This window comes from Lutra lutra, chromosome 7 (assembly GCF_902655055.1).
Source record: "Lutra lutra chromosome 7, mLutLut1.2, whole genome shotgun sequence".
NCBI lineage: Eukaryota > Metazoa > Chordata > Mammalia > Carnivora > Mustelidae > Lutra > Lutra lutra.
The window spans coordinates 119,575,458-119,603,389 of NC_062284.1; the positions used below are offsets into that span (position 1 = coordinate 119,575,458).

The window sequence follows — 27,932 nt, forward strand, 5'->3', positions numbered from 1 at the left end:
CAGAGGTTTGCAGAGGAGGCTTCGTGGTGGGGCTGCGTGTGGCAGGGCCATATACGGCTTGTCCGCACACACTCAGGCACAGCCAGCCATCCCTCTGCTCCAGGACCCCATGAATCCCCACCGGGTGACTCCGGCACCAGATGCTAGTTCTAAAAGGGATTTGGAGCCTTCTTTGGCAGAAGGTGCCAGGTAGGGGCTCCTGGGGGAGGTTGCTTAGAAGAGGGGTACACCAGGTTTTAGTTCATTCATCCCATTTTGCCGTAATCCTGTCATCCATGTGCAAAATACAGCAGACCGCCTGAAAAATAACTTTCAAAGAAGACTGTTGAGTATGTGGACTCAGTCTCAGGTGAGATTGGCTCTGTCAAGAGCATTTCTGTTTAAAAAGCAAAAACCTTTTAAAAATTGGCTCTTTTTTCTTTCTTTTCTTTTAAGATTTTATTTACTTGACAGAGCAAGACACAGCGAGAGAGGGAACGCAAGCAGGGGGAGTGGGAGAGGGAGAAGCAGGCTTCCCACTGAGCAGGGAGTTGGATGCGGGGCTCGATCCCAGGACCCCGGGATCATAACCTGAGCTGCAGGCAGACGCTTAGTGACTAGGCCACCCAGGTACCCCAAAAAACAGTTCTTTTTCTTACCCAGGAGAAGCAGAGTGAGAAATAAATACGGGGGAAGGGAAGGGATGAAGGCCTCCCAGCATTTTTCTCTCTCCATCATAATTCAAGCCAAAGCCCAGATTTCTGGCGTGTCTCTTGTCCTTAAATCTGTCTCCTGCACCCTGGCTTGCCTCACTGCACACGCACATTCTCTAGGGCGGGAATCATCTCAGGGGACAGCGGGCTGGTGGCATGGGGTCAGCTGGGCCTGTCTAGCCTCCAAGGGTGGGCCGAGTTCCCATCACCAGGAGTCTCCCTTGGTGGGAAAACCTGGATATCCTTAAAAACAGATCGTCAGTTTCATTTCCCCTCTCTTCCACTCCTCAGCCCTCCCCAAAGCCCTTATTTTGAAAGGACAGTGGCTACTCTGCTCTCCCGCTCGGCTGGAGCCTGAAGACTCCCAGGTGGGACTTGGGCTTGGTGAGAATCTGCTGAACCCCTCCTAGAAGAGTCTTGCAAGGGTGAGAGAGCCATAGCGGCTGGCTCAGTGGCAGTTGACAGACCTTCCCTTCCCCTTTTCAGTCTCGCGGTAGTCTTTGTGCAGTTTTGCCCGCATCATCCTTACTGGAATTTTTTTCCTATTGAAAGATGAAATACACGTCTCATGGTAAGGGAATGAACTCAGTTCTCTCGAAGTAACCTGATCACCAGCTTGCTGGGTTGGCCTGCAGAGCTGTCTCCGGATGGTTTTGTCCCTGCGGCAGCCCCAGTGGGAGCAGACCGTCCCCGACCACACTGTCGCCTTTTTTACCTTCAGAGCCTGCCGGGGTCTGTTCATCTCTCTTGTGATGGTGATGGTCATCTCTCTTGATTATTTTTCAAAAACAGGTACGCCCCAGACACAAATTGAAATTATTTGGCTTAGCATTGATAGTTCTGGAATAAATAAGAGGACATCAGGTTTGGCCTGAACTCACCTCTTCTAGAAGCATGCTCCCCTGACGGAGCTCTTGCCCTCAGCACTTGGGTTTACTTTATTCCATGTTACACTCCCTTAGTATTTTTATGTACGAGGTATTTTAACCACTTATGCTATGGAGCTGGCAAGTAAGGAGCTCAGGTTTTGTTTTGTTTTGTTTTGTTTTTTTATGGAACACATCCCCTCCCCAACCCCACAGAAAGGGGGATCCTTCAAAGTAGACTCCTTACAACTACAGTCCTTGTTTCAGGATTGCATCCATTCCCAAAAACAAAACCGTTCTGGAGACTTCCGTGAGGATTGTCTTCAGAACAGATTTCCCATTCACCCACCAGAAGATCAGCTTACTGCTTTATGGTCAGACTAAATTTTAAGCCCAGGCCAGTCATTTCCAACCTCCTTGCTTGTGGACTCTTGGAGTTCTGGGCTCTTCCTTGAAGGTTGGAATCTCCTTCAGGATTGGGGCGGGCTCAACTCCCCCTCATTTCTGTCCAGTAGCACCATGTTAGGCTTCGATTTTGTTGAGTGGGAAGCTTAATCCTTTTATGCTCATGATACGAACAGCCTTCATCTTGAGTCTCTATGTCGGTTTTTCACTGGATCTGAAAGGAATTACTGATTATCGGTGTAATGGTATTTTTCATTCTCAGCAATGGATGGATGGTGCCCGTGTGTCTTTGTGTGCAACTGAGGACACACTTTTCAGAGTGTGCAAACAGAGTCAATACCCATTATATTTATTACAGGCTCCTCAGTGTCCCTACTGACTGTGCACTCCTAAAAGGTTCAGGACATCCCAGGAGCCAGTTTGAGACAGACATTAGGGGAAGACCCTGTACGATGAAGGAAAAGAAATGCTTTGTTGGTACTTTTATTTTTATTTCTCAACTGATATATTTCATAATGTAGGTTGTTTCTGAACAAATGTGTTTCAGAGAACTACACAAAGGTTAAAAATAATACCAAGCAAATAAAGATTTGCTTTAGTCTTTTTTTTTTTTCCCTAATGCATTGGGGGGCAGGGTGGAGAGGATTAGACCAGAAAGCGTTAAAGACCAGGCATTAAAACTGACAGGCTCGGGGCACCTGGGTGGCTCAGTGGGTTAAGCCGCTGCCTTCGGCTCGGGTCATGATCTCAGGGCCCTGGGATCGAGTCCCGCATCGGGCTCTCTGCTCAGCGGAGAACCTGCTTCCTCCTCTCTCTCTCTCTCTCTCTCTCTGCCTGCCTCTCTGCCTACTTGTGATCTCTCTCTGTGAAATAAATAAATAAATAAAATCTTTAAAAAAAAAAAAAAAAAAAACTGACAGGCTCAGTGACCAGTAGTCCTAAGACTCAGCAGCCACAGTTCGCGTTGGAAGAACAGCTGAGGGGATGGACTGGCAGCTTTGAGCATCATTGCCAGGCAAGGAAGGCCAGGCTCCTGCTGCCCAAAAGCAGCGCCAGGGTCCTCCGTGAGGGACGTACAGACTGAAGCAGGAGTTCGGACCTCCAAGTCTGTCTTGGGAAATGTGCTTCCACCTCCTTTCTTTCCTCTCTGTATCTGAAGCTTGGGTCTCTTAAGGGAGAAAGAGATGACTTTCAAGGACCCACTTGCCAGCAGGTGTCAGTGGGTAATTGGGGTGTGTGTGTCTGTCTGTCTATCTATCTGTAAGGAAGGGGGCCTGCTTGTATCTGTATTTCCTTCTGATCCCTTGATAAGATGCCCCAGGCAGGATTTAAGTAACTGTGTTTTAGTAGTAAATTCTTCTGACTTTCATTTGGGAAGCCGGTGGCCAGAGAGCCATTTGCTTTCTGAAGGCTAAAGGCATGCAGAAGTCCCCTCCCTCCATGGTCCATTTTTTTTTTTTTTTTTAAGATTTTACTTATTTATTTGACAGAGATCACAAGTAGGCAGAGAGGCAGGCAGAGAGAGAGAGAGAGAGAGAGAGAGAGAGAGAGAGAGGAGGAAGCAGGCTTCCTGCTGAGCAAAGAGCCAGGACTCTGGGATCATGACTTGAGCGGAAGGCAGAGGCTTTAACCCACTGAGCCACCCAGGCGCCCCTCCCTGGTCCATTCTTGATCACCTTCCTGCCCTGGGGCCCTTTGGGCGTTCAGAGACCTCCTGACTAGCTAGAGAAAAACCTGAAGACAGTGATGTGAGCTTTCGGCCATCCTGCCCTGCCCTTCACCTCCCTGTCACACTCGGCCTCCCCAGAGGGTGATTTCCTGTGGGCTGGCTTCATTGTCCATCTTCTCACACAACACTGTGGGCTAGGCTCTGGTTTTGCTGCCTTTCGTCTCCCTCCACGTACAGACCTGGGGGTCTGGTCTTCCTCTTTTGCCACAGGCACATGGCGTGGTTGTGGAGAGAGCCATTCTGGGCCGTGGGTAGACTGGCCTCTCCCCAGAGAACATACTAAACTTTCATTTGAAAAATCAATTATAGCAAAGTGGGAGAATTCTGCCATACGTCCTTGAGCTCACATCCCCGCGATACAGGTGTACATAGGGTCAAGGTGGGGAATGACACATTCCTCTGAACTCCCTTCCCCTCCATGCTGCATCCAGTTGTGAATCTCTACTTTCTGCGTGATTCTCCAGTTCCAGCCTCTTGAGGTGTCCTCTCTGGGGATCCCGTAATTGGTTACTCAATGGGTCGTAAACAGGTGAATTATTTTCTTATTTGTTCTCCCCACACCCATCCATGTCCTCTGACTGCAAATGGGTTCCTAGAAGACCCTGGGACTGGTCTGGGAGTAGTTAAGGGAAGTGCTGGGCATCACTCCCAGATGGAGAGCCTAACCATTACCCGCGCCATGGCATCTCACTGCTGTGGGGTCAACTGTGGTGTCACAGTGGTCTCCCCTTCCAGGTGTTTGAGAAAGAGCTCTCAAGGAAGGAAGTTGATTTCAGCATAGGAAAAACTTGCCACAAAGATCATTTCAGCTGCGTAACTGTGTGTGGCATGGGCACCTACAGATGCTGGGCATTACATGGGACAGTGTGTCTGATTCAATATGGTAGACGTTTGTGCAGAAGGCACAGGGTAAGCTTCAGGTTGCTAATGCGTCTGTCTGATGGCAGTCTACTGTCAGAGCTGGGAGAAATCAATGCTTCCGTGGTCCCTTTTGAAATTCTTGTGAGTCAGCGTAATACACACGTTCCCGGACAAAGTGAGCCTGGTGTTCAGAGTCCCCCCTACGGTCCCTTGTTGCTTTCATCTTAGGGAGGAAAGCAATGCAAATGGGACAAGCAGCTGATTTGTGCCTTGGAATTCTGATGTCAGGGTTGTGAGTGATGGTTCCTCTTGCTCACACACCTGCCAGTGTCACTCCAAGACGAGATCTCTGCTTCTGGAAAAAGAGGCTTTGCACATCTCCCCAGTTGAAGACAGACCTCATGGACGCTGCAAATGGAAATATTCAGTTGTCAGCAGCAGCAAGGCCGCGCTGCCGGGTGGGGGCCTGGCTGCCAGGCGAGCAGCTGGAGCCGCGGGAGAGAGCGCGCCGGCCTTGCCTGCAGCCCCGTGACCTTCACTAGCAGCGGAAGCGGCTTTCTGGCTGGGCACTGGGCAGGAATGGATCTTCTGTGGGTGGGGAGAAGCGGCAATTGAGAAAGAAGAGCGAACAGTGGAGAGAGAGAAGAGGACTGGAGATGCACGCCCCGGTGCTCCCCAGGACTTCTTGCCAGTGGCGTGCCCTGTCTGTCCTCTGGTGCTCTCACTGCGCCACTGGTTTTTGGTTCCTATGCTGGGGATCTCTGGGCCTGGTTCTATCACGTTCTATCACTGGGTTCGCCTCTGACAGCCGACAGCCTTCTTAACTGAGACACGAGTGTGGCCAGGACCTTTGGTTCTCAGGGCTCTCGGGAAAACCCCCCCATTCCAGGTCCCAGCTCAGTGGTGGACTTTGGCTCCATCCCTGGTTGAAGAAGCCAGGACCAAGCAGGAGGTTTTCGAAACAAATACAGTTCCAGAGTCTAGAGGCCTTCAGCATTAATTCCCTGTATTCCTCCCTCCCAGTGTCGGAATCCCCTTTTCCAAAATCCCTGATGTCTCCTCTGCCCCTGGCTATGGGTTACCACATCTCCAGGGAGGCAAACGTCAGAGAACCCATTAAGTGGATTTACAGCTGAATGAGGTGCAAAGGGAAAGGCACCTGCAAGGAATATACAGTTTCTCATTCACCTGCAAGAAGTTAAAAAAAAATGTTTTTACCCCATTACAGACAAGCAGCTGCAGCACAGATGAATGAGCCAAACAGAACCAAACCAGAACTCCCTCCTTGCCTCCTACAAAATGGTTACGACTCCTAGGACAGAGGTCATACCCTGTTCTGGTTCTCCTGTCACCTTACCCTGGTCTTCAGGTTCTAGAATTTTAGACCTTTGTACTGTCACCCTGGATCCATGTGGCTCCCCTATTTGCTCCCAGGTAGCTGCTAGAAAAACTTGCACAACTGGTCAGAGACATTAAAGAGGTAAAAATGCATCAGTAGGGAAGTTCTCCTACACCTCAAAAGAGGTATGGGAGTGGCAGTGCCAGAGAGACCGGGTGGGCCCTCCCGTGCCCCCAGAAAAGGGCTTGGAAGCACAGATTTGGAAAGACAGAAAATGAGACGCAGACCTCTCAGAAGTGTGGAAGCAGGGGGGACATTTGAATGAAGAGACCCAGCAGATACCCAAGTAAAGGGTTTCTCGTTGCCTGGAGAAAACAAGCTGGAAGCATCTGCTGTGGGGCGTGTCCGTGACTTTTTTTTTTTTTTTTTTAAACTTTTCAAGCAGAGAAGCAGCAGTGACAGTGACCCAGTGAAAGTGATTGACTCAGGGAGAACCCCAGTCATCTGTCTCCCAGCCCAGGGTGCACCCTGAGCTCTGTACTTTTCATCCAGAACCTTTTCCTCAAATCCGCTTGTGCATGAAATGGAATTTGGGGCAATAAATGGGCAATTTACACGAGTTCGAAAGGGATCTGACTTGGATAAATGTGTTCCTAGTTTGCAGAGAGGATGGTGACGTTGCTTCTCAGAGCTGAGTTCACCAGGCATTGCTTTTAAGCTGAGAAAAAAAATCAGAAGATGTGTGAATGGGAGCCTAATAATGCTTAAAATGCATTTGCTGGTCATTCATCCCCTACCCTCTCAGCTTAATTTAGATTCTCTTTTGTTGCAAAAACAACTCTTAGGTTCAGCTTGCTTAGGAATTTCAACTTGCCTCATTTCTTCCGAGTAGCAGGAGTTAGGGGTTTTCTTGGACTCTGTGTTTTGGAGAAGGGACACTTGGTGTTCTCTAGCTCAAAGTTCCATCATAAAGATGATTTTTAAATCACCACTTGGAGTCAATCTTTGCTTAAGGTTTTTATTCCCTAAACTCCCATCCATTGTGAAGAGTGTCCACTGGACTTTGTGGTGACAGCTCCCTCCACCCCCTGATCTGGCTGTGCGAACCCCTCAGATGTTTGCATCTCCTACCCATAGTGAATACCGCATCTTAAGAACCTTCAGCCAACAGGGAAGTGAAAGAAATATTCGTGGTAAATGATCTCAGTACATCTGACAGCACTCCCCGGTGCTGCTGCCTTTGAGATCACGGGCTGCCGTTAGAGATGTCTTGATTGATCGCTGCAGTGGCCAAAGAGTGCCACTCCCTACTTCAGTGGTTTCAAAGCCACAAACATAGCTATCCTTTCTCATAACCCAGGCCTAGGGACTTTGCAAAAAGGAAAAGGTTAAAAAAAAAAGGACAGCAACAACAAAGTAAATTTCATATCAATGTATATTTGATGTATACTATTTGCAATCATTTGATTCAAAAAAACCTGCCTTTTTGACCACAGCTCGTGTACATATAAGCTTAGTACACGGCTTGTCGGGCTCAGCACCACTCACATTCTGTGGATCGTTCTTCATGGGGCGGGGGCTGTCCTGGAAACTGTTCAGGACGTTGAGCAACAGCCTGCCTGGGTTCTACCCACGAGATGCCAGGGTACCCTCCCCTCCTGCCCAGTCATGACGATCACAAATGTCTCCAGGCACTGACGTGTGCCCTTGGAGGAAAGAGGGAAGGGGTCCAAAATTGTCCCTGATGGAGAACCACTTACTTGGTATATGGAGTGTGCATGAATGAAATGAGGCGGATCCAGAATCCCCGCTGGAAATGTATACCTTATTGGGATTTTTTTTTTCCTTGCTTGCTTGTTTATTTTCATCTAATCTCCTTGGCCTTAAAAGTTATCCCAGGTACTTTTTTTCTCCATTTGCATGGATTAACCACATATTTTCAGATGTGTCACTCATGCAGAGTTGCAGCAAGTGGATAAAAATATTTCAGAGCAGGGGTGCCTGGGTGTCTCAGTGGGTTAAAGCCTCTGCCTTCGGCTCAGGTCATGATCTCAGGATCCTGGGATCGAGCCCCGCATCGGGCTCTCTGCTCAGCGGGGAGCCTGCTTCCCCCTCTCTCTGCCTGCCTCTCTGCCTACTTGTGATCTCTCTCTGTCAAATAAATAAATAAAATCTTAAAAAAAAAAAAAGATATTTCAAAGCAAAAAGATCTAGTGATGTTACAGATGATAACAGATTTCTGGGGAGCACTTGTCTTCCTCAGTGGACTTCTTTGGATGGCATCCATATGCCCTTGATTTGCTACTACTAAGGGTGGTTCTTCACCTTTCCTATACAGCAGCCTCCTCTGGTGAATTTTTGCAAAGCTCAGTGTTGTCTGGGCTGGGGCCTGACATTTGGTTTTCTGGAGTTTCCAGGGGATTCCACCACATATCATGAGGTTTATGCCCTGGGGCACCTGGCTGGCTCAGTTGGTAGAACACGTGACTCTGGATCTCAGGGTCAGGAGTTCAAGCCCCACATTGGGCCTAGAGCTCACCTAAAAATAAACAGATTTTTACAAAAGTGTTAACTTTCTTTATAAAAGAGAGAGAGAGAGGCTTATGCCCTGGAATCATCATCCTCAGCCTCAGACAGCTGTTGGATAAGCCATGCTTTGGTCTGTTCAACAGCTGTTTATCTATGTTCTAGGCGCTGTTGCAGATGCTGGGAACACAGGCCGCAGAAGGCGAACCCTGCAGCAGGGCTCACTTTCTGGTGGAGAATTTGAGAGAATATGAGCACTTTGGTGTGTGCATTTGACTGAATGAGTATGGGGTCCTTCTGTCTCATAATTTCTGTCCATGTGTGTCATCTGTTGTTTGGTGGTTTCTTTATGCTTCTTGAATCCTTTTTACTCAGTTTTATAAAGATTTTTCACCTTCCTATAAAACGTTTCAGGTATGACGGGGAGTAGACGGAAATAAACACATGAGATCTATGCACAATTAAACCATTACTAAGGGAATCATTGCCTATAATTCTCAGGCTTCCTATATGGGAATTTGTTACCATTTTGTTAGATCGGTCAGCTCAGTGATGCAAAGGATGGTACTCATACTTTGTAGTAGTCTAGGGCCATGAGGATTGAACCAAGGGCTTCCAGCTGTCCCTTGTGTTCTTAGTTTGTCAGAGTAAGGTGGTCTCCCCTATGACCCCACATCCCAGAGGAAGGAGAATGAGTGCAGACAGCAGCCACGCTAGGAATCACAAGATGCACAGGATGTCAGGCTGGATAGATGCTCAAAGCAGACCCCACAGATGCCCAGAATGACAGGTCATGGCTGTCCAGAAACGGTAGGGTACTCCTCTAGCTTTACTAAGAGTGTTTGCTCTCTCCAAAGATATTGGAACAAATACACCATTTGGTAGGCGCCCCATGGGGTCCCATAGTTCTGGCAACCACTAGCTGGAAAGGGAAGAAGAAGTTGGAGGACTTTCGAGACAGAGCGAAGAACTATGTGGAATGCAGTTAAAAAAAAAAAAAAAACCCACAATCTGTCCCCTGCCAAGTCTGCAGCCACCCCCCACCATTTTAAAAGAAATGAATTCCATCCCAGTAAAATTGAGGTCACACGTTAATTAGCCACGGGTACCCAAGATTCTTGACTCCAAGGATCCTCGTGCCTTGACCAGTTCTTTTCCCATCACACCCACAGACGAAAGGCCTCTTCCCACCTCACCCCAGCCTCATCTCCGTGCCCCAAAGAAACCCATCTCTACATTTTGGGGAAATGAAGTGCAATCTATATTTTTTTTTTCATCTAAAAAGCTGAGCCATTGGTTCTAGAAACTTTGCTACTTATTTATCTCACTGTAGCGTAATGTAATTGTGTATGTACCTTCACGAGAAGAGGATTTGAAAGCATTTTTTAGATGTGTGGCCGTTTTTTCAGTCTCGTACTGCAGAGAGGAGGCAATGTGATAAGACAACCACGTTAAAGAGGAAAATTGAAATGGGATGCTGCGAGCTGGTCCAGAGGAGAAGTAACATTTGTTACCGAAGCACGAGCAGAGGAAGACATTTTTTAAATCCCGGTTTGAGATAGGCTCCATTTTAAGGATGGTCATAATTTTACTAGGCATCCATGATGGCACACTTGATGTTCTACTGAATTAAGCAGTGGTAAAGGACTTGGGGTTTCTGTATGAGGATGCTGAATTAGGTACTTTGGGAAGACTCTCCTCTCCAAAAATAAAGAGGGTAATGCTTCTTTAATGCTCCTGTACCCCTCACCCCGGTTCCCAGGGAGGCAACACATGAAGGCTTTTCCTGCTGAGTGGATCTTCATTCCTAGAAAGTGTTCCTAACCAAAATATCTTCCTCTTCTGCTCATAAGCTGGATTGAACCCTTTGGGGGAAGAAAACCTCTCTTTTTAGCCCCGGGAGAATCCCATTCAGTCATCCCACTGCTCACCTTCCCCTGCATCGGGTTCAGGACCTTTTATCCTTCAAATCAGCCATGCCCTTGGAGCAGAAGCATCCCCCAGCCCCAAACCAGTTGCCTCATCACCCCCAAATCTCTCCAGTCAAAAAACTCAAGACCAGCATCCTTGATTAAAAGCATCCTATTCCAAAGTTTCCATCAGAAAGCCTCTTCTGTCTAAAGAAGTGAGCCACCTCTGGCCTCTCTTGACCACGGAGAATGGAATCTTCCAGGGAAACCCAGAGTGAGCTCACAAAAGTACCACGTCACGCAAGGTAGCAAGTGGGCCAGAGAGACATTGAGGAAGTAAAAGCTGTGAGCAGGCAGAGAAGGGAGGGAATGGGCCATGCCACATCCTCTGAGGAATGGGGACTCGGGGATGGAGAGGAGGTTGCTGTGCTGAGGCCATGTCTTCAGGGGCTCAGGATTTGTCGGCAGAGGCAGTGTGCTGGGCACTGGTTCCGGGTGTTTTGTGTTTGCCCTTCCAGTAATCTGCAGCCTAAAGAAAAGAGAATGTCAGCCCAAACAGTGTGGCTTGTTTTTATGCTTGAAAAAATCACCATAGAAGAACTTCAGATAACGTATATGAATATGAAAGGTGGCAGAGATGTGTTACCTAGTGAAAACTTGAAGGAAAAAAATGGCAGAAAAGTATTTCCCGTATAAACCCCTTTTTTAAAGAGTCAGTATATGTGCATGAGTATAAATGCCTCCCATCAGTGAGCTCACCCAAGTGTCTGTATCTGTGTAGCCCACTTCTGGACATCTGTAGGAGAAAACGTGAATCTGGGAATGGGTCTACAGGGAAGACATTTATTTCTCACATTATATCCACCTCGTGTTTATTTTTTCTTAACATACTACCTTCGTATTTTCTTAAAAAGGGAAGAAAACTGAGAAATAGTAGGTAGATGATTAAGCATCGTGGCATCTCTTTGGGGAGGAGGGATGGCAGGGTGTGAGCTCTGAGGCACACACAGGATGTTGGGGTGTGACGAACATCAGGGCATGGCGATGTCTAGCCACAGGTCCGAGAGACCTTTTTCCACAGAAACGTGGTGAACCAAATCGTCTCTCAGGCTGCTTGGTATTCCCCCAACCCACCGGGAGCCCAAGCGGGTCTTTCTGGTGTTGATCTGTCCCATTCTCAGTCTGCAGATGAAGAGAGTTCTATTTGACAACATCCATGTTCATTTCCCTATAAATCTGAGTATGGAGCCCAGATAATGTTACACTGACGCGTGAGACTCAAAAAGAAGCTGCTCAGGAGGGAAATCTTTGCAACATTGGGATAGGCAAAGAGTTCTTAGTTGGAGCAAAGAAACCATTGAGTTGTAAAAGAAGTTCATAAATTCTGCTTCTTAAAAGACACTATTAAGAAACTGGATAGGGAAGCCATGGACTGAGGAAAAAATATATGTAACAAAGGACTCTATCCAGAATGTTTAAGGAACTTTACTACTTTACAGTTGGGTTAAGCAACCCAATTAAGCGGGGGGCACAAACTTGAACAGAATGTTTGTCAAAGAAGATGCCCCAGTGGCCATTAAGCACATAAAGACACGCTCAACCTCATTTGTCATGAAGGAAATAAAGATCAGAACCACTGTGAATGACCACTACACAGCTATGAGGATGGGGAGAAAATGTTTCAAGTATTGACAAAAGTGTGGGACAACTGGAATTCTCATACATGGTCCAGCTTCCTTGGAAGAGAGTTTGTCAGTCTCCTGTAAAGTTAAACATGCTCTTCCCAGCAGGGAAGGGGACACATGTTCACCAAAGACAGATGCAGAAGCTCATGGGGGCTTCAATAAGATCCCGAGCTGGAAATGGCCAAAATGTCCTCCTCTAGGTGCACTGGTAACCAGAGCGTAGTTCTGCCCACACAGCAGAATACTGCTCAGTGATGGAGTAAGGAGTGAGCTGCTGGCCCGCCATCGGGAAGAGAGAGAAAGCCAACCAGGAGTTGCCTGGGGCAAGGGTGGGTAGGCAAGGGGCACAAGGAAACTTTGGTGTGATGAAGTCTGTATCTTGGTTGTGCCCTCTGTCTTCCTTCTGGTGATGGTTACCCTGGTATAAAATTCACCAAACTGTACACCCGGAGGGCACTCCCTGTTTCTCCCTGGGGCCTGGGTAGTGATGCCAGTGTGCACACGATGAACATGGAAGGACATTTTCTCAGACCATTGTGCTTTGCATGTTTGCTAATTCCAAGGGCAAGACGTTAAGAGGAGGGTGTACCATGCCTACTCTCCCTTCCCATTCTACCCGCAGGGCTGCATGTCTGGGCTTATACCGCATAGGAACTGGTCCATTCAGAATGCAGAGTGAGGCCATAGGGATTGATCATGAATGAGATCTCGGCAGGACTGGGTGTGGCACCTTCTGTGAATGCCAAGATGCCAGGAGAATCTTTGTCTGTGGAGGTCTCGGGCATGCACAGCTCTTTGGGCGGAAGGAAGAATTGGGGGGACTCGTCCTAAAATGTCCTATTTTCAGTTGGTTGATGTGTCGATTTGGCTCAGCTGGGATGGGGTTGGTGGTCGTGGTGATGTTTTGTGGGTCTGAAGCACTTTCCACATTGCCCCTTAGGTTCTGCGAAATTCATGTGGGCATTGATGGTACCCTTTTCCTTCAAAGGTTCTCTTTCTCTTCCTTCTTGTTTCTTTCCTTATGTCTATCTGTGGCCCTTTACACCTTCCTCCTGTGGTTTCATGTGTCTTTGAAGAATAAAGAACCACTTTCTTTAATTTTTCTGGGGAAACAAATAGGAAAAGTCTCCTGAATTTTTTTTTTTTTAACCTGTATTTTTTCTTGTTCTGTCTCCGTCGAACCTCCTGGTTGTTGAGGAAAAGTCTGGGTAAGAGTGACCTGGGGAGGGGCGCCTGGGTGGCTCAGGGGCTTAAGCCTCTGCCTTCAACTCAAGTCATGATCTCGGGGTTCTGGGATTGAGTCCCGCATCGGGCTCTCTGCTCAGCAGGGAGCCTGCTTCCTCCTCTCTCTCTCCCTCTCTCTCTCTCTCTCTCTCTGCTTGCCTCTCTGACTACTTGTGATCTCTCTCTGTCAAATAAATAAAATCTTAAAAAAAAAAAAAAAAAGAGTTACCTGGTGAGGCAGGGGCCATGCAGCCTGGCCAACCCTAGTTGCCAGCAACATTTGTATTCTCGAATGGTAAGGAACCTTTGCTCTGCTCTGCTGAGAAACAGGTGTGTGTTTTCTCAGCCCTGAGAGAGGAAGGGGCCCTTTCCAAAATGAGGGGTGGGAAAAGGCCTCAGCATTGTCTTACAGAAGCTATGAGCCTTGCCTCTTGGCAACAGGCCGTGTGGGGAGGCAAGGGCATAGGGACAGCAAGAACCCTGAGAGCCCTGATGGGGACCTTAAGTCTTGCAATTCAACTAAAATATATATATAGTTATATATGTATAACTTAATATCAGTGGGGAATGATGACTGTTTTAGGAATTTCACCCCAGGAGTTGCCAAATAAGTTAATTTACCTGTTTCTCATACACCATACTATTAAAATAAACCTTCACTCCATTATTGAGTGTAAGTAACTGGCCTCCTGCAGGCAAAATCGAAAAAGGCCTGCAGAGTAAAGTTCCTTTCCTCCGCAACACCACCCCCCCAGCCATCACCCTTTTTGGAGACATTGTCTTCTAGAACCAGCGTCATCCTCATTATTAATCGCTTGTGGGACTTTATGCTGCATCACATTACTCCCTCGGAATTAAACTGCACATAGAGAGTATGAAAAATGCACTTTTTTAAACAGTAAAAAAGTCATTTCCTAGCATAATACCCCAAATAAAGTGCCGCGGAGCCATTAGTAGTAAATTGAATTTTTTGGTACGTAATTTGTACAAAAACTGACAAGTGAGAGCCCCCCTGTCCCCCCACCATTAGTCACTGGGTTTAGCGGACACCAAGGTAGTAATCTGCAGAGACAGGCATTTTCGATGTCGACTTCAATTGCACACTTCATTTATTTGGACAGGACACAGGCGGGGCGCGGCCACGCAGCAGCACCGCACCATTAGCGAGTCTCGCCCCAGGGCAGCTGGGACGCTGCGCTGGGGCAGATGTTCTTTTCAGCCTATTCAGTGACCATTCTTGGGGGTTGTTTACTGTTGCCATGGCAACTTTCATTTCCATAGCAGCGGCGCCGCTGTTTCTCAGAGGAAAATGAATTTAGTTATAAAAGGATAATATTTTTCTCTGTCTCTATATAACCTGCCATCTGTCAACTGGGGGATCAGGAAGGATTCAGAAACCTATTAAGAATTAGAGCAACGGAGTGAGGAGGGTTTTTTTTTTTTTTGTCCGTATTAAAAGCAATAATAGATGTGGAAGCCAACAGTGCCCTCGACATCTTAACTTTAAATTTTTTATTTATATTTTAAGAAGTGCAGTTTTTTTTCCTGTCTTTTTTTTGGTTGTTGTTTTTTAAATGCCTCCACCACCAACACCACCACTGTACGCACACACACAGTCTCGGAAAACACAATTTGCATTCTGCTGACAGACGGAAATGCCCCGACGTCTTGTGTGTAGCTTTCTAGATGCAGGTATATTTAGGGCTTTCTCTTCTTGGTGCTGTGAGCTTCCCCAGTTCCTCAAAGATTCCTGAAGCTAAACCTGTTGTCACCCCACTCCCTTCCTCTGCTGTGCCAGGGGAGCAAGCTCCGGGGGTGCACAGGTCAGCAGCCTATCAATTATGAAATCAGCAAAATGAGGGGGGACCATGCTTTGTCTGAAAAACTTACCAACCTTCCCTTTAAATCTCATTCTAGAATCCCTTTCTTCCTCTCAACTCCACATGGGAAGAAAGTCCCCTTGGGGATAGCTCATCTAGTTCCTGGATTTTTTTTTTCCTCTGTTGCTTTCATGAACTGTAGCTTGCAGGGGGAAGAGCACGTGCACACACCGGCCCCGTTGTAAATAATGTTATTTATTGGTTGATTTTTCCAGATCCTGACATTGATGCTGCCAGTGCCATGATGCTTTTGAATACTCCCCCTGAGATACAAGCAGGTTGTGAGTAGATATTTCTATAGCCTACAGCGCCATAGTTTGTGAACTTAACCTTCTCCTCTGTATCCCAGGCCATAGGAAGAACTAATGCTCAAGCAGAACTTCCCTTGTAGAATCGCTCCAAAACTACCTTAGTGCACGATCACATACGCATGCGCGTGCGAGCCTGCTGCCGTGCATACGTGTGAACGAGTGCATCGGTGTGTTTCTGAGATGACAGAGTTTTTATATAATCTCAGGGCTTGAGGCTTGGGGGAAGGGAAGTGGACCCAGTAATGAGTCCCAGTGGAGAGAACTTCCGTTCTCCTGCAGGGGTAGTTCCCGTGATTTGGTAGGTTCTGCTAGAAGGCTATGTGGGGCCAGCTTAACAGTTAGGGAACTGAGCAGTGCATATTTCTAGAAATTTCTTTCCCTTTGGGGACCTCATTGATAGCAGGCTACCATTTTACAGCTAGAGAAGAGAGGTGGCAAGGTGGGTTTGCAGGAGCTCGGGGTGGCCTTGAAATGGACCGTGGGTGCCCCTATGTGTCAAGCCCACCAGCCCTCCAGGCTGCCGTGGAGAGGGGCAGGCCTCACTCAGCTAAGCAGGCCTCTTGTCTTCATCTTCTTTCGGCCGTTGAGCAATGTCAAGCTTGAGACCGTTCTTTTCCTCCCTTGAACTTCTCTCCTATCCACCGCCTCCTGTTTTTTCCCACCTCTAGAGCCTAGAGTAGTGTGGTTTTAGAAAGGTCTTCTTCCCAAGTGATGACTTTAAATGGAGAGGATTGTCTCCTCCTCCTGCTGACCGGAATCTGGTCCCTCTGCCCTCACTTTCCCCCCAGCTGGAAGCCCGCTGAGCAGATGGCCAGCTCACTTGCCAGGGTCTGCTCAGGACTTTGCTGCATTGCAGACTCCCGCTGACAGAACACACAGGTCGGAATTGGTAACAAGACATAGCAGACCCCCACCACAGCACCCTCCGGGGGCCGGGGCCTTCAGCTAGTTGGACCCTCTGGCTCCCTGAAGGGTGCCTGGCCTCCTGAGTCAGGGAATCCCCCCTACATCAGAGAACATCCATTCTTGAGGGCTTCTTTGAGTAGGGGACTGATGTGGAATTCCAGAACATCCTTCATAGCCCTCCCTGGGCCACAGCCTTCCCCAGAGCTTGAGGGAATTTGGCTCTATCCTTTCTCCTTCCTTCTTTTAAAAGACCCGAGGGATGCGGCCACCCATTCTCAGGAGAGACTTGTCCCTCTGGCAGGGGCTACTGTTTCGTGCTCTGAAAGGTGCAGAGTTCCCATTCTTTCTTTGCTAAACTCGGATCGCCAGCAACGGAAGGGTCAGGCGGCCCGCCTCGCCAAAAAGCAGGCACCACTGCCAAGCACTGGTAGAACTAGTACAGTCCAATAACTAGCGGTTCCCCTGTGATGTGGTTTTTCAGTGATGTTTGACGTGACAGAGAAATTGAAAAACAAAACAAAACAAAAAACTCCGTCCTCAGAGGACATGGCAAGAAGCGGCCAGACCAGATTGTATCCAAGTTACCGTCTGAAAGGGTTTCCAAAACCAGGCTGCATAACTTATCATGAGGAAAATACACTTTTCTTGTCCGAGCTGTGCAAGTTCTGCAGCATCTTCCTTAGCTCCCGGCCACGGTGCACAGTGATCACGGGCTTCGAGAGATGCTTTTGATGAGCCAGAATAATGGAGTTAAGAGGGAAAGAGGCAGGGGGATTGGACAGAGCTCCATGAAAGCCCATTGTTACTGAATTTTTGAGCCCAGGTAGAAGAGGAACAGGACTGATTTTGATTAGTTGACAAATTAATGGTTTGTATAATGCTCTCGTGGCTAAATGAACTTCTCCCCACTCACTCACTAGAACACTCAAACTCTAAATAATTATTTTTTCGAGGTATCCATAGTCTGTCTTACGTGAAAATACTGAAGTTGAGCTTTGAATGCTCAGTGGTTATGTGTTGAAGCTGTAGGGTTCTTTGTGGAAGGCTTTTTTCCCATGTTGGTCTTCACCACTGTGAGAAGTCCAGCCTCAGCCATCATGAAGGCCCTACGCCAAGAAGGGGGCTCCAGGGTCCTTCCAAAAAGGAAGGAACCAGGAGGCCCCCAGAAGTCATGGAAGGAGAGCCCATTGGCAGGAGCAGCCAAGAAATCAGTGTGAAGTTAGGGGAGAGGATAGAAGACTATCTTTGTATTCACCTTTCCATCTGGCCCCAGTCTCTAGTAAAATCCCCTAGTGGTCCAGCTAGACGCTGGACAACAGGCCAGAATCAGGCCCCTGAAGATGAGAGTAGGACTGGAGGGAAGGAAGTGAACTGGCTGGCAGTGAGTGTCTGCTGTGTGCACTTGGGTGCACTTGGGAAGCCAGACAGCTGCTGGTCAGCCTCCTGGTAAACCGGTCCAAGGTGTGTTTCTATCCTGGGACCTTGGTCTTCTCTTAGTATGTCATGGCTCGCTCTTCCCCTCCCTCCCCCTTGTTTTCATTTTACTTGTGTCCCATTGCTTTTCCTGAGATTCGGTGAATGCCTTGTGCCGTGCCATCCCCTTGCCTTGCCAGCATGCCTGAGGCCTGGAATAAGTGGGAGGTGATTCCTCACCAAAAAGTTTCCAAAGCAGCACCCCCCCCCCACCCCCAGCCACCGTGCAGGAGGATGGGCAGCCCACCTAGTGGTGTTTGTGTTGCGCGAGACCCGGTGGGGACGTGTGCATGGCAGCCGGGCTCCCGCAGCCCCTCTGCCCACACGTGGTGAGCATGGACTGGCATCTGCATGGAGCACATTGTGTTCAGCTCCCAGCCTGGGCTGTGGCCGAGCTCTGCTTACAGAGCCTCCTCGTGTGCTGCTATTTATAACCCCTTGTTTTCCCCTCCTGGGCTGTGCGATGCCCTGGTTGAACGGAGGCCTCCAGCCTGGTCTGTCTGCTGCCGTCACTTCCAGCTGTAAGAGGGTGCCCCAGGTGGCTTGAAAGGCTCTTCCTTTGCCATCGACCTCCATAGCCACTCCACTTAAGGTCACCAGATGGCAGCCACTTGGATGGGTTCCTCTCATCGTATCGGGGCCCAGCCTCTGCAAAGCTAGCTCGGGGCTGGCAGACCAGCTACCATCCAGTCTGAGCTGAGTAGGTCATACAAAGGAGGCTTCTCAAGAAGCTGGTGAGAATTCCAGTCAGCCAAGCCCCTTTATCTTTGAGGTGTGCTATTCTGTCTTGCATGGGCTCTAGAACACTACTTCCAGAAAATTCAGCACAGGGCATTGCTGCCTCGTTAGCTCTGAATTTTAGATTATGCTGCTCATCAGATCCGTCCACCTACCCCCGCCCCCGAAACCTCTGATAAAAGTGGCTAAAAGAGACTAATTCCAGCTTCTAGAGTCCACAGAAGTACCTGCTTTGCAGTTCCCCTTTGACAAGCCCTGGGGGTCATCTGTAACCCCCATGGAGGGATTGTTATGAAGTCAGATCACCATTACTCATCTTCAAAGGCTTATATAAGCCCTAGTTGGAATGTTCCCAGAGAGGAACTCTGGATCATAAACAGAACAACAAAACGGGACAGCAGAGGGGAGGGATGGAGGCGGCGTTCCACTCCCTGCCTCGAAGTAGGGTATGTATCCAACACGCCAGGCACTGGAGAAGAAAGGCGACCAGCACGTAGGCTCCCCCATTCCAACCCCTTTCCCAGCATCCTTCCAAGTAAGCAGGTGGAAAGACCGACTTCGGGAAGGGGAAGGATTATCGGTATCACTTGCTGCTCAACTTATGGCCTCTGGTAGTGTTAGCCAGGGCTGCCCTCCAAAGGCAGCAGTAGGAGCTCCGAGGTTAATTTTAGAAGCTGTGAAAATCAAGGAAGCGGAGTGTCAGGAGGGAAGCTGAGGAAGCCGGGATGGGGAAGTGCCGGGCTGGTGGAGCCTGGGGGGATGTCTGTCTTGTGCCATCGACATTTTTTTAGGTTCCAAGGTGATCACGGTTCGATCACGGTGAGCAGTGCTGCTGGGCTCAGCTCTCTGTGTGTGGGTTCCCATCTTCTGGTTAAAAATAAAGAAATTTCAAGTCACTCTGTAGCATGGGAGAAAGCGGTCAGTTGGCAAGAGCTGGGAGCTCTGGGGGTCCTGTCCTTGGCGCCTCCTCTCAGCAGCTCGAGGATCTCGGGCTCATGTCTTCTTGCAAGTAAAAGCTGAATACTGAGTTGCTCTAACGGCACAGGATGGTGCTGGAGGCCTGCGCCGGACATGTCCAGTTTCTCACCACATCCCTTCTCAGCCGGAGCTGAAGGACCCATTTCAGGGCATTGGGTGTGCTGGGCTGGTTGTAAAGGGCTTGGTCTTGAGGTGTCCTGGTTTACCCTGAGGGCAATACAGAGGAGCAGGAAGGGAGGCTTGCCGACAGGAAAAGGGCTGAGGAATGCATTTGCGCTCCTTCCGAGTCCCCCAGACCTAAGACTAGTTAAATATGGACCTCAGAATGCCTTTCTCAGACGTTTTAGACTGGCTGTGATTCGTTTTTCAGAAGCCTCCTTCCTGAGGCTTGGGGATGGAGACTGGAAGGAGGGAAGATGGGAGAATAGTTAAGTGCCACAGCTGGTTTCTGGCAGCCCTTGAGCAAATACGAACACATCGTCATCCCAACATGGAGAGCGTTGCCAGTGATAAGGACTGAGAAGTGCCAGGGCTGGCAGAAGCCGCATTCGGTTGCAGCTCATTTGAGACCAAACTCCAGGAGTCAGGAGAAGAGCCTAGTTTATGTGCCAGAAGTCTTGCGAGGCTCAGGAAATAGCTCGGGGAAAGCCTTTTAATGCGGTGGGATAGCTTTGTCCATGAGATTCTCTCTGAAGTGAACACACTTCATTAATCAGGAGGATGTTTTAGTGGGTGCGTGCAGATTTGGGGATAACAAAAAGCATAAAAGGCTAGAAGAATGTCCCCGTGTCTTGACACACCTCCCTTAGCTTCTCTGTTCCTTCTAGATCGTTGGTAAGAAGATGCTAGAGGGATGGGATGGGATGGTGGAGGGATGGACAAGATGGCGATAATGAGCTTACAGAACAGACCAGTTTACATCAGTCTTCCTATTTAATACTCAGAACCACCCTAGGAGCTGTGTTTATGCCAAGTTTAGAGGTGAGGAAATGGCGGCACAGGAAGGTTAGGGCACTTGTCCAAAACTGTGGAGCTAGTGGTAGGACAAGACTTCAGTGGAGACGAAGCCATGTTGCCCCAAGCTTGTACTCTTATCCACTGCACAACACTTCGTCCATGGAGGCTTAAATGAGGTGAGACGCATCAGTGGACCCTGGGCTTCAGTCTGTGTGCACTGAGGACTGGCTTCCTTTCTTTGTTCCCCTCCCTGTTGGGCATGGCCTTGGGGCTTAAAGGGTCTAGGCACTTGGGCAGAGGACTCTGGGCTTGGGGCAGTGTTCTTGGGGTTGCTTTTCTTCTTTGACTGGCGAATGACTCACTGGCCATGTCGGAGTCCGGAGAGCCTGTGCTCTGTGACTCCCATCTGCTGTCTTCACTTTCCAGGGCACCCCAGTCGTTGTCCCGGGATTTTGGGTGTCTCGGGCATTTTTCCCCTAGGGGTGACCCTGACATGATTTCCACAATGGGAGCAGAAGCACTGGTGAGAGCAGTCATTGCCGCTCCAGCTACACTCTGTGACCAGGAAGATGGCTAAGTTCTGGCACCTTCTGGTTTGTCTCCCTCTGTTCTTACGGACTTCGGCTCATGGGGAGTAGAGACGGTACAGGCTGCCTCGGGGTGCTCTGAGGACCGTGGTGGTGGTGATGATGGTGCTGATATTGACAGCCGAGATGTGTTTTCTTAACATTAGTGCCTTTATTAACTCCGTGAAATCTCCGCTCTGTGGGATAAATCCCATTTCTGTCCCCATCCTCTTACTGAAGCAGCTCACTCAGCAGACACAGGCAGTGAATGACAGAGATGGGACATAGACCCAGGGCCTTCCAACACCGGAGTCTGGCTCTCAGCCACTACACTCTGGACCATGTCTCTGCTCAGAACCCTTTAATGGTTTCTCCAGTCTCCATGGGGCAAAGCCCAAAGGCTGAAGACAATCACACACTTTAACAAAATTACTTTTTGTTCTTGTGCACGCTGCCATTGTTACTTCCAGGCCTTGTGTGTGCCATTCCTCTGCCTTGGAATGCCACCTTCGATGGCCCTTTCTACAGGAAGTCTTCCCAGGGACCCTTTACTACAGGTCAGGTGTCTCCATCCTTCTGTGCCTACAGGCCCCCGGCCCCAGCACCTACCATGGTGTGTTTCCCTTGCCTCTTTAATTCTCTGTCTGTCCCGCTTAACTGTGGCAACCCTGTGTCCCCTTCACCAAATACCTAAGCAGGCACTTGGTATAACAGTCCGTATATGGGACTGTCATGGTTTGCTGGCGAGAATTATAACTGTGGTTATCAATTTTAAATTTTTAAGTTATTTTAACAAGTAGTCCTTTCTGTCAGATTGTCTTGCTGTTCTGAATCAGATCATTAGTAACTGTTGTCTTCAATAGTATTATCAAAATTGAACTCAGCCTGTGGCTGTCGGGCCATTTTGAAGAGACTGTCATACGGAAAAATAACCGAAAAAAACCCTTTGCCGAGGTCTCCAAAACAGACAAACCAAAAGCCTCTCTTTTCAAACTACCCACAGCACATGTCTGCAAACCCCAGAGCTCTCCTGATTTTTGTGTGTCTGTCCTTGGGAATTATGGGTATTTTTCCTCCTGGGTTTTCTTTTAAAAGCCTTAATAATCTTAGTTCCTGTTTTTATGTCTATGATCCATTTCTAAGTAACTTTCATGTATAGCCTGAAGTAAGGACTAAGGTTCATTTTTTCCCAACTGGATCTCCAGTTGTTCTGTCTTTCCCCATTGTGTTGTCTTGATAACTCCACCAAAAATCAAGTTGCCTGTGTATGTGTGGATATATTTCTGAATTCAGTGTTCTTCCTTGATCGATAGATCTCTACTGACACTAATCCTACTCTGTCTCATAGCTCTATAGGACGTCTTGAAATCAGTAATGTAAGTCAGTTAATATAAATTTTAGACCCTTTTCCTTAGGACTTATGAGCTAAGCAAAATAGGATACTTACTAAGAGTATCACATTATACAGCTTTCATACTTCTAAGATAATTGGTAAGTCTCCCGTCTCAGATGATCTGCTGTCTGAAATCAGGGTAAGGGACTCGGGTAAGAGTTCCTGATCTAGTTCAACCTACTGTCACAGTTAAATATGGTAGGAGAATGGGAAAATTCTGGACCACTGGACTGCACTGGGACTATTGACTTTGGGCACTAGTTTTAATTCTGTCTCCCATCTACCTTTTAGAAAACCCAGTGGCAAGGGCTTTGCACAGACCTATTTTTTAAAAAGTAGCAAAAATATTAGCAAGAGCCACAGAATTCTCAAGGAATCAGTCTATATACCCCATATTCAGGAGTAGACATTCATCCTATGTAAGGGACCTCTTGTTGAAGGTGTGGCATATTAATGTAAACATTCCCTTAGAAGCCTAAAATTTATAGTAGAAAGTAGTGTTTGCGTTTTGTAAGGAGTATTCTACTCTATGGGCATTAAGAACTTAATATCCAGAAGGGTTTTCATTTTTGAATGTATAATCTTCTAGATCCTTTTTGGTGTGGCCTCTGTTTGGGAAAGCCTGGTTTATCAACCTTGCCTGTGCATGACTGTGCCAGTGGCTGTATGAGCATAGCCAGAGCTCGGGGGACTCAGGACGCTGTTCAGAGAAGGAAGAAGAGATTTTGGTCACTTGCACAAAGTCACACAAGAGGAACTAAGATGAAAGCTAAGACTCCAAGCCCCGCATCAGGGCTCTCACTTCCTGAGGCACGCCTGGCCCCGTGGACACAGGGAGGAGAATTGGTAGTACAGTGAGAGTATTAGCTTGAACCAAATGAAACTGCTGTTTGGGAGCTTGAAAAAGATGGACTGTCAGGGACTTCCTGTGGTTCCCCTGTTGCATGACTTCTCAGACAGGTGTGAGGCCACTGTAGGATTGTATGGAAACAGACGGGATCCGACGGTCACTAGCAAAAAGGTTCACTTAGGGTTACCAGGGACGAGGGTATTTAGGAGAAGACGGGATGATGAGAGAACTCTCGGGAGATTTGCTCGGGAGAAGCTTCGAGAAAGGAGGAAGTGGGCCCTCCCAAGTGGGCTCTGCATGATTCTGAGGCAGGAGCCAGAGCTTCCCTTAACAACCCTCTGAGGAGGGGTCTTTCCTCGGTGGCAGAAATCATTGAGCATGAACTGTGTGGTGAGCATGCCAAGTAACTTTTGTAAAATCAGCTTTGCCATTATTTTGGCTCTTTTTTCCCTTGCTGGATTAAGGACAAATAGAAAGGTGTTCTCAGCTTCTGACCATGATCGGGGATGGCATGACGAAATGCTTTTGTTTGGTCCTTGCTATCAGACTTCTGTCAGTGTTCTTGAGATCCTGTTAGGGTTAGGGTCTGACTGGAGATGAAAGCTTGTATTTAAATGCAAGAAAATAATGTTTGAAGCGCGTTTTTTAATACTCACCCTTTTCTAAACCAGTGCATCAGTAACTTGATTGTAAGGTATTGGTCTGACACGGCTGACTGAATTTCTTTCTTGAGGCATGGTATCTTTTTTTCCCTGTGTGCATGTGTGTGTATGTGTGTGCGTGCGTGTGGAAGCACACACATGTATTTCTCTCTGTCTCTGCTCACTCTCTATGCCAATAATAATCACTTTCTCTCTCTTTCAGTTTCCCTTTCCCTCTCTTTCTCTCTGGTGTGTCCAAAGTTTCTGACTCAAAACACAAATCTTCACAGTTGAACTCACGTGCGGTGCCTTTTTCCTTTTTGTTTTTCCAGTTCCTCCAGGAGTGATACAAAATGGAGCACGGGTTCTGAGCCGTGGGCTGTTTCCTGGAGTTCGGCCTTTGCCAATTACTCCCATTGGAATGACAGCAGCTGTGAGGTAAGGGGGACACTCGCTAGGCAAAGCCTGCCTAAGGAGTGGGTAGGGCATCATCTTGTTTCCCCCGGGGTCACTTGGGATGAAGAGGCTGGGCCTCTAAATAGTGAAGACGGGTAACCTGGTTTGGGTGTTCAGAAAAGTCAGAGTAACTCCCAGGGACCCCAGTCCAGGTGCCAGCTTCTCTTCCTGGGCTCAAATTATCTTGGTGTCTTGGCAGATAAGGAGATGAAGACAAATTAAGCATGTTTCTTCTAAGAAGGTGGGGCAAGGTGGGGAAAAGGAAGTGGTGAGCCAGTTGTTCATTAGATTCTAGGCCAACTGGTCTACCTCTAGAATGCAACGCAAAATCCTGTGTGAAAAGTGCTTTGGTAAGTGGGATATAAATAACAGGAGGCATCACTCCCCTTCTTCCAAGAATCAGGTCAGTTGCCAAGCCACATGGACTCTTCCTTGGGAAGTTGCTTTGCTCCGTGCTTCCTACTCCATTGCCAGCCCTGGGTTAGGATCTTTCGCTAGCTTTGACCCCTCACAGGTGCCACTGTGGATGCCACCTTCTGTTTTCCTGCTGCTTCTCTGCCTACTGCCGCCCACCCATCAGCTACTGCCAGACTGATTTCCTAAAATGTGCCTCTTTGGCTGTCTGCAGAAGCACCTTCCATGACTCCCACACATCAGTCTGACATCACCCTGGTCCTTCCATCTCCTTGAGTCAGATTTGTTCCCCAAAGGTGTCCAGTGTTGGCCTATCTTATCCACACAGAGGAAACTGGATAAGGCAACTGAGTCTGCCTCAGACACCTCGTGCAAAGCAGCACCTCTTTCAAGGTCCATCACAAAAACGATTGCTTCACAAAGCTTTTCAGAACGTGGCCTCTGAGCCACCCTCGTTGGATTTCTCTTTACTTTGAAAGCCCCATACTTTGGTTGTGGCCCTTTGATGGGTGACCCTGTGGTAAAATTCCTCTGTGTGTCATCCTCTCCTCTCAGTGGTTCACTTGCCATAGACAGAGGCTGGCTTTCACTCACTTGGCTGATGGCTGATGACTCCTCACATTTGCACAGTGTCGGGCCCAGGCTCTCGCTCGGAAGGCCTGTCGCCCTGAGCTGTGCCCCCCACAGCCTCCTCTCCTTGCTCACTCTCTGCACTTTTGGATCAAGTTTGCATCTGGAAGCCATTTCCCTTTCATAGTGTCTCATGTCCCAAAGGAAACCAGCCCAGAAAGTCTGTTAGGGGGCCTGAGGGAGATGCAAAGTCGAGCTCCCTCATGTGAAGCAACCACATGAAGTTTTCCCGCTCTTGTGGCAAACTAGCCTACTCTTGCCAGGATGGAGGTCCTCCAATCTTCAGGGCAGACACTGGTGTCTAGGACCTGATGAAGAGGGAATCTGGCCGGAATTAAAATAGTCATAAAGTTAGAAAACCAAATACCATTTCTGCTAATTCAACATGGTAATACTTTACAAAAATAGATGGGAAGGGTCTCTCTCTCGTACTTTTCCAGTATCTTCCATGGCTATCTGTAGATCAGTAATTCCTGAGTTCACAAATGAAAAGCCTCTTCCATGAAGCCAAAGTACCAATGCCTTTGCCTCCCATTATTAAGAGAGACATATTCCATTTTCTGTTCTTGCTTAAAATCTTTTCAGCCTCACCTCCCTCTTTACGTTTTTGGCCGACAGGACTTTGAGACTGTAGACTGGTTTCTCATGGAACAGCAGCCCCGGTTAGCAGATTCCAGGCATAGATACCAGTTTGTCGTCCTGAGCATTCTTTCAGCCCTTTCCAGGATGGAGCTGGAGGTGGCTTCGGCCATTTCTTGGAGCAGAGCATGGGAGAGCCAGGCATACGGGGAGACCGGCGTAAGACCAGGTTGGCCTTCAGCAGGAGCCAGCCCCTAATTTTTATTATTACCCTCGTAACATATATATTAGCATATACTATACTGATTCGTACTCCCAGAGGATTATTTAAAATATTGATTTCCTTTTTGTTCCCCCCTGGTTATGTTTCGGGTGGGCGATAACAAAGCACCACTGTAGAACAGTGACATCCTGTCTCTCATTAGAGTCACAGCTTCTCCAGTCCAGGAAGCACCTCACTTTGGCTCTGCCACAGTGAGAGACCACAGAACAGGTTTCCGGTACATTCAGGAGACAGAAACCACACTAAGTGTTTGAGCAGGGAGACCTTCATGTAAAGAACCATTAGCGAGGTAGGAAGTTATTAACCAAGTAACTGGAAGGGTAAAAAGAGAACTCCAGGTATCCTGGGGAGAGCAGCTGCTGGAAGCAGCCATATCCCCTGGGGCTAAGAGAAGAAAGGGAAGAGGTTATGATGGTTGCCCGGCGGAGGTGGGGCTTGGACCTCAGCAGAGGAGCTGGTGGCGGGGATCTAGACCTCTGGCCTGTAGCCCTTACTGGGGTTGCTGGAGTCTCTGAGCTGGGAGGAGGGACCTCTGGAAGGACCAGAGGGATCTCAGGAGATCCCAGGATCTCCTGCTGGTGCAAGCCCTATAAGGGAACATGAAGAAGCGTGTTCTGTAAGCATTAGAGGGAGCAGGAGCTGGATTCAGCAGCTTCTACAGGAATGAGCTGCTGCCTCCAGTGAAGAGGAGACACGCCCGGGAAGTGGCGTGTCCTTTCTTCCTCCACCCCCTTCCCAGTCTTTCCGGGACACCTCCTGTGGTCTGAGCCTAACGTTGAGCCTGATGGTGCGCCATCTCCAGCCCCAGCCTGCAAAGCACTGTGGAAGGGTGGGTTTGGGGCTGAGTGACAGTAGCCTCAGACCGGCACCATTTTCTTGATGTCTGTCCACTGGGAAAGCATGCGTAGCCCAAGAGTGACCTTCCTGAGCATGCTGAGAAGTTTTCAGTGAAATGCACAACTTCTGGTTTGCAAAACTAGACAGGTTACTCTCTGCATAAAGAAGAGAGAATCAGTCAAGAAAACTGTGGTGCTTTTGCAGTGCATTATCCAAATACGAGTTCTGTACCTTCCAGCTCAGTTTTAAGAGGAATTAGGGACAGGAGTGTTGCAAGCTCTGTAAGATCAAGTGCCCTTGCTCAGAATACTTGGCCTTCTTCGTGCCCCACATGCCTGGCAAATAATGGGCCCTGAGATGCTTTCAGAAAGAGTACATATAAACATAGCCACGGGGCTATTTGCAAAACCAATGTCTTTGTAAAACCCATTAATAAGTCTTTGGGCAGGGGCATTTGTTTTGCTCTTTCACATTCAGTGTAATTTAAAATTTTTTAAAAATGTGACCATGTGTCTGAGGTTAAAAGGAAAACAGTCCACAGGAGAACAGAACAACAGCAGATGGCAGCCAGACCCCGTGGCGGTGACCAAGGGTTCCTGGAGATGTTCATCATTTCCGCCACTGCCCCATCAGTGCAGGGGTGGGGGGAGTGTGGAGGGAGGGCTGGAGAGTCATTAGCACCCACTAAAGACCGATTTCCTACTCTGCTTCATGTGACAGGTTTTCTGTGTGAGTCTAAGTGACTTCTCCTTAAGTGAAAATATTTGTCTTTCAGGGATTTTTTTTTTTTTTCCACCACTGAG

General features: G+C 48.2%; 1 protein-coding gene across 5 annotated transcripts in view; it reads left to right on the top strand.

Moving 5' to 3' along the window:
* Positions 1 to 27,932, top strand: part of FOXN3 (forkhead box N3) — a 400,340-nt gene that overhangs the window by 354,326 nt on the left and 18,082 nt on the right. For 3 of the 5 annotated variants that reach the window (XM_047738590.1, XM_047738591.1, XM_047738592.1), the window contains 2 exons: positions 15,333 to 15,398; positions 24,263 to 24,368. In XM_047738590.1, coding sequence (XP_047594546.1) covers positions 15,333 to 15,398; positions 24,263 to 24,368 — 172 coding nt within the window. The remainder of the gene's footprint in view (positions 1 to 15,332; positions 15,399 to 24,262; positions 24,369 to 27,932) is intronic. The other 2 variants (XM_047738593.1, XM_047738594.1) reach the window with 2 other exon arrangements.